Source organism: Suricata suricatta, chromosome 13 (genome assembly GCF_006229205.1).
Source record: "Suricata suricatta isolate VVHF042 chromosome 13, meerkat_22Aug2017_6uvM2_HiC, whole genome shotgun sequence".
NCBI classification, from domain to species: domain Eukaryota; kingdom Metazoa; phylum Chordata; class Mammalia; order Carnivora; family Herpestidae; genus Suricata; species Suricata suricatta.
The window spans coordinates 23,357,347-23,364,131 of record NC_043712.1 but is presented as its reverse complement, the minus strand read 5'-3'; the positions used below and the strand labels follow the sequence as shown (position 1 = coordinate 23,364,131).

Here is a 6,785-nt window from a genome sequence, read left to right as displayed (position 1 = left end):
AAAATAAAATAAAAATAAATAAAAGGGAAACCAATGAGTTTTATACCTAGATTCTAACCAAAGAGAATGACTCACTCACCCATACGTTCCTCATTATCCCACATTACCACTTCTGTTTACATCTCTTCCCTTCTGGCCCACAAACAGATACCAGTCTGTCTCCTAGAGGGTCATGATTTTACAACCAACTTAAAGCTGATGACTTCAACTCCCTCTCTCCATTCTTGAATGATCCGGACACCATTCTTTTATATACTACTTGAACAAAACAAAACACTTGATTTCTAATCTCTAAATCTGGTTTTCTCCCTCAGTGTTCCCTAGCTAAGTAAATGGCACTATCATTTACCCTGTTAGTCAAACCAAAAACCTTTTAAAACCAAAGTCAGATCCTGCCACTCAGGATCAAAACCCTCAATGGGTTTTCCATCATACTTGGGGAAAAGTCAAAGTTCTTCTAGTGGCTACAGAGATGTCATACCTTACCACTTTCCTTCTGGCTCACTCCATTGCATCCATACTTGCCTCTGTATTATTCTTCAGACCCCTCCAGCCTACCCCAACATCTCAGGCCTTTGCACTTGCTCTGTTTGCCTGAAATATTCTACCCCCAAATAACCACCCTGCTCACTCTCTCACTTCATTAATTACTCAAATGTTACCCCCTTAGAGGTCTTTTCTTGTCATCTTTCTATCGCCCCTCTCTTTCTTTATTTTTCGTAATTCTGTCTCTAAATGCTTATATATGGACATTGTGTACTTAACTGTCTACCTCCTCCCATCAGAATGTAAGCTGCAGGGCAGCAGTGGCATTGTTTTGTTCTCTTTTCTCCAAGGAGCACTTACCCCCAGGATCTGACACACAGTACAAGCTCAATAAATATTTGATCAACATTTCAGGTCCACCACAGTTAGTAGACACCCAGTAGACATTTGTTCAATGAGTAAGCTCACACAGGAAGAAGGTGACAAGTGGATCTTTTGCAGTGAAATGTCCCCTGTGGTATGGTAGGACTTCAAATGGATATGAGCCAATCTGAACATAATGAATCCAGAATTTATTCCAACTATTTTAAAGGAAAGAGCTCATTTATAGTCAACTTTGCAAAACAAGAGAGAGAGAGAGATTTTCTTTGAATCCTCTAACTCTGAGAAGGATCACCCTCCCAAGCTGAAATCCCTTTCCTGAAGAGGCTCAGGTGGCAGCACACAGGAATGCCAATGGAAACTATCAAGGGTGATAAAGTGGCAGAAATCGCACCTTTCAAATGCAAGAATGCCCTTGGTTCCAGAAAAGCAAACAAACTAATGTGAGAGTTAGGGAGAGTAATCTCGCAACCCGCTCGCCAATCTAAAGCCTCTACCTGAAGGAGGAGAGTTTGAGACGGGGCTACATGGAGTTCATAGATACACAGAGGCACAAGAGTGGGTGGGAGCATGTCGGTCCCTTCCTGAAGGCCTTCACTCAGCAGGAATGTGGAAAAAGAGGCCAAAAAGCCTTTCCGGCTTTGAGGAAAGCGTGCAAGATATGCTTCTGCTGACAAGATATTTTCACCTATTTGGAAAAACCTAGAACTTATTGTGATTGCATATACTATCAGCAAAGCCCATTCTGCTATATCCCTATAATATTTGAGTTTTACTCCACAAGATAACCAAAATCACCCCACAAAATGCTACTGCAAGCCCTCTACTTTTTCACTTTTCTCTACACATATGTGTGCACAGGTAGGCATACAAACATGACACGGTATATCATTTGGAAAACCAGTTATTATACACTTTTAGCCCAGAATTAAATTAGTAGCATAAAATGGAAATAAAACATACCTCTAGTTGATGAATTAAATCCTGGGAAGTTTTCAGTGGCCCCTCTCCTCTGAAATAAAATGAATGATCACGGAGATCTAAGAAAAAGCTACTGTGTGAAATTTGGTTGTATAATATAAAACTTTCAGAGCATTTTGTGTATTAATAGATCCCAAATTTTGAAGAATAATATTGAATAGACTAATAATACTATGACTTTATTCTTAAACAACTTTAATATTTAACTATTACTTCTTAAGACACTTTACATGTTTTCAGTGAACTTTACATATGTAAATTTTATAATGTAAAAGAATTTAACACTGACAAGTAATATTTAAATTTTATTTTTCCTTTTTAACCTTTTTCATTTTGCTTCATAAATCAAATACATGAGATATGATGATATGTCTTAACCAAAAGGCCTTTGTTACATAACGAAAAGACGATCAGACCAAAAATTTTTAAAAAATTCTAGTTTTTAATTCTAAAACTTTGACAAGGCATGTCATTTAAGTTTCAATGTTGAATATATAAAAGTCATAATAATATTTGTGCTACCACTCTCAGAAGATTAGGGAACATCAGATTGAAAGCCACCAAGAAGAACCTCTACAAATGAAAAGCAAATCACAGCAAAGAGAACAGAATGCATTAGGAAGAGCAGCAGACTAGGCATGAATCAGAAGAAATCTATTATCCAATTCTGCCCTTAATATGTATAAGATGTGAACAAATTATTCCTGTTCTCTGATAAACCGTTGTGCTGAGCAAATGAAAGTATGAGGCAGAAACCACTTGAAAACCTATAAGGCACTTGTAAGTTTGAAATTTTTTTAAACTATAAGGTACTAGAAAATCTTAAATATATAAATTATCAAGAAATAGGGGTGCCTAGCTGGCTGAGTTGGTAGATCTCAGGATTGTAAATTCAAGCCTCATATTGGGTGTAGAAATTACTTAAAAATAAAATCTTTAAAATCATCAAGAAATATGAATTATCATCCATAAACTACTAAGAAATTCTGTAAATTGTTAAGAAGAGCCTGAGGAGAAGCTATAAAATTACCCAGGAAAAGTATAAAACTAGATCCTGTAAAGGCTAACAGATGACTCAGAAACAAGCAGCTATATGAAGTTGGTAAACAACAGATACTGAGGGAAAACAGAACAAAACAAAATTTTGTCAGGGAAAAACAGATATAGTGTGGGCAGAAAAGAAAGCCAATTTGAGATTTTACCATAGATAAATCACTAAGATGTGTCAAAATGGCACCAGGTGTTACCCATTATGAAAAATCATTTTCTTTCCCTGAACTCAGCATTCCTGTCTCATCACTGCCTCTAGTAACAAGTCCCATTCCACAGAGCTTTAGTTATCTCCACCCCTCATAATGCAGCCCCTCATGCTTCCCGCTCTCCATAGGACGCATGTCATCCACTATTCTGACTCTGAAACCAAAAATGCTGACCATATCATCTTGGAATATCCTGAAACAAGAAACAAGAAATAAAAGAGGCAGTTAAAAACTTAACGAAGCGGCCGCCTGAGTAGTTCAGTCGGTTGAGCGTCCAACTCTTAATTTTGGCTCAGGTCATGATCATGAGATCATGAGACTGAGCCCCATGTCTGGCTCTGTGCTGAGCATGAAGCCTGTTTAAATTCTCTCCCTCCCTCTCCCTCTATCCCTCCTTAGCTACGTGCATACTTTCTCTAAAAAAAAAAAAAAAAATATATATATATATATATATATATATATATTTTTTAGGATATATATATCTCCTAAAAAAATTCTGATGAATCCTCTGTTTTGGATGATTTTATGCATCAAACTACATTCAGTTAGTAATAATGATATTCCTCTAGTTTTCACCAGTCAAAAAAAAAAGATTTTGTTTAAAGATCTGCTGATTTTTATCACCATGAGGAAACTAGCATGATTGCAGCCAAATGTCAAGATCTTTAGTAACTCTGCTAATCTGTGCACATTCGGTGTGGGCAAACGAAGGAGTTCCATTGTACTTCCTTCTGCAAAGTTGACTCATCTGATTTTTAAAAGACAGGAACTAAGAAAAAAAAAGGCCAAAATTGTGTTAGGAAGATTCAATCCCAGGAGAAGCTTGCTAAAAACAATTAAGAACAAAAGAAGGAAACCACCAAAGAGAAAAGGTCACCAAAGCTGGAAAATATGGTGAAGTATTAACAGATGATGGCTAAACATAGGCAAAATTACTCAACTCCTATCATTTTTCCCTCTCCTTCCAGAATTCTCTATCTTGAAAAGCTAGATTTCATCAATGGGAAAGTGGATGTTTCTTCCTCACTCTTGACCTTCCTGCCATTCGAATGACTTCACTAGCATGACATCCCCCACTTCTCTCAGCTCTCCAACTTATTCCAGCCTGCAGAAGTGTGTGAACTTTTATTTGGTTTTTCAGTCTTTTGGGGGACTTTGCAAAAGTAAGTTGGACATGTAGCCCTTTCCTTTCTCCTTTTTCTCTTGGAAGTGAAGATGTCTCTGGAAGACACCTGCTCTACTAGGTGTTCAAAGAGACACATTCTGTCCCTACGAAGTACAATTTCTTAATTCTAGAGATCATTTTTTAAAATCTACTTGATTGTGGATATAAATGACATTATCCAATAATAGTTTTATCAATATAAATGCCAATGGCCCCTGTCTGCCTATTCTTTTGCTTAGTTTTTCATTTTGTTCAGAACTTGGGTGGGAACAAGGGTGCTGTTTATTGAACCCCAATGTCCACAAAGTTCTGGAGATCCTAACTTTTAACTGAGCTTAAGACTCCAGACCAAATGGATTACATTTCAGAATACTGTAACAACTTACAGGTGTGACCCACCACCAATAATATTTTCAAAATCAAAATGAGTAGGAGAAGACCCAAATATTTTCCAGGTTTCCAAAAATAAAAAAGACAGTTCAGAAAATTAGTGAAAAGTTTGAAGTCATTTCCTTGAGAAAATTCTAGAACAGATTATTGAGCAGATAACTGATGAATGTTTAGCAACATGAAATTACTATACTGTATGTACAGATTGTTGTGGAAGATTGTGGAATGTGATCAACACAGACTTCACTGAGGCATTTGATCAAGAGTCTTGTAATGTGGACAAGACAGAGAAGGTAGGCTTTTAACAGTAAAGTTAGGGAAATAACTCTGCTGTATAATGAAGACTGATTCTTGGAGATTTGGCACCCCATTGAGGTGGTAGGTCTCATGGTTCTATTCTTTGATCTGTATTATCTAATCAAGTATCAATCACTTACATAACGAGTTAAAAGGCATGTTTTCTAAACTTATTGATGCTGGTTAGGAGAGACAGATATAAAGAATGACAAAAAGCAGAATGAAAAATTATTTCAAAATTATGAAAAGGACACAAACCTGAAAGAGGATATCTTCTAAATCTAAATCCTAATTAAATGTCTTCTTGTTGCATTCACTTAATTATCATAAGAACTTAATGGTCTTTTTTTTTTACCATATACTGGAAATTGATTTTATTCTGTCGATGATTTAACATGAGTTTTTCTTTACATTGGATACTATTAAATTGATTTAAAAAGATCAAAACATCGCTATATTTACCTAGTAAATAAATACAGAGAATAGGCCATACTGGACATGTTCCTCCCATTTCGAACAATCTCATTTTCCTGATCCTCCCATTTCTTGATCTCACAGTTGGCATCAGAGGTAAGCAAACCCAGCTTAAGTCCAAGCCTTGCTATCTTGGCTTGCTCCTATAAAATACATGTTTTCATCACCACAATACTGTCATTATTGATGTAAACGGAAGTTTAGAAGTAAGACTGTTAAAAGGAAAAGGTCTTACCTCAGAGTCAGGCTTATCTGCCTTTAATGATTTCAGGTTTGCATTATTCTTCTGTGACAATGAAAAGATTAAGACATCTTAAAAAAACGGTACAGTTATGGTGAGGAAATACAACAGTAACAGAAAGCATAGCAAAGTACCTGTAATAAAATTTTAACTTTTTCAAAACATACTTAAGCTATATTAAAGTAAGTTGAAACAAACTAATTGCAAGCACTCCTAGCATGCGGGTTCAGCTCTGAACAGGTGGTTAGAAAGCCAGGGCCAGGGAAAGCAGATCATGCCCCAGGGCTTAAGGGCCTGTGCAGCCTCGTCAGAGTCCAGTATTATATCTCCAAGCATTCCTGGCCCCTCTGAGTTATTCTTATGAGATGATATCATAAAATTAGCCGCTATACGTAGCTCTCCATATGCTCCAATTGTTACAATTCTGGAGTTCAGTTCCTTTAACTAATTTGTCCCGTGAGAACTAATTTCGGCCCCCAAGTGCCATCAACATCCCAGTTCCTAATCCTCTACTCCAGGTCATACAGGAGATTAGATTATACTTAGAATTTAGCACTTCATATTTGAATCAACATGCTTGATGGGCCTGATTTTTCAAACAGGAAGTTTGTTTCTATGTAAGCTCTATGGAACTCAGAATACAGTTCCCCTAAGGTGAAAGTATTGTAGTTAGGTTATCAGGCCAGCACACAGATGCCTATTTTCATAAAGAATAGAAACCACGACCAATAGCAATGTCTCTCTGTAACATGTGTGCAGAAGCTCTCAGGACGTAGTAGCCTAGGTTGGCCGTTCCCCTCACTCTGAGGTCTGGTAGGAGCTCCCCTAGTCAGCCAGGGAGTTCCAGCCTGCGGCTAGTGAACAGGAGAGGCTGGGAGCCGTTTTTTTCTTTTAACATTTACTTAAACTATAAACACATACACATACACACACTGAGTAGATGTACACAAAGTATAAACTGTAACATAGTAAAACAAAATACCCTAACCCCCTTAGCTTAAGAAACAGATCATCACCAATACTGTTGAGGTATATGTGTACCTCCTCCTTTTTTGTTTCCCTTATTATTCCCATGACTTGATCCCTCTGACCAGCTATTCTGCCAGGAGTT

The 6,785-nt window shown here is 37.1% G+C and overlaps 1 protein-coding gene across 1 annotated transcript in view; it reads right to left on the bottom strand.

Moving 5' to 3' along the window:
- The window catches only part of CTNNAL1 (catenin alpha like 1), a 57,661-nt gene that overhangs the window by 3,113 nt on the left and 47,763 nt on the right, over positions 1–6,785 (bottom strand). Inside the window, exons 14-16 of the mRNA XM_029920235.1 lie at positions 5,669–5,719; positions 5,422–5,576; positions 1,831–1,879 (exon numbers count right to left, since the gene is read on the bottom strand). Coding sequence (XP_029776095.1) covers positions 1,831–1,879; positions 5,422–5,576; positions 5,669–5,719 — 255 coding nt within the window. The remainder of the gene's footprint in view (positions 1–1,830; positions 1,880–5,421; positions 5,577–5,668; positions 5,720–6,785) is intronic.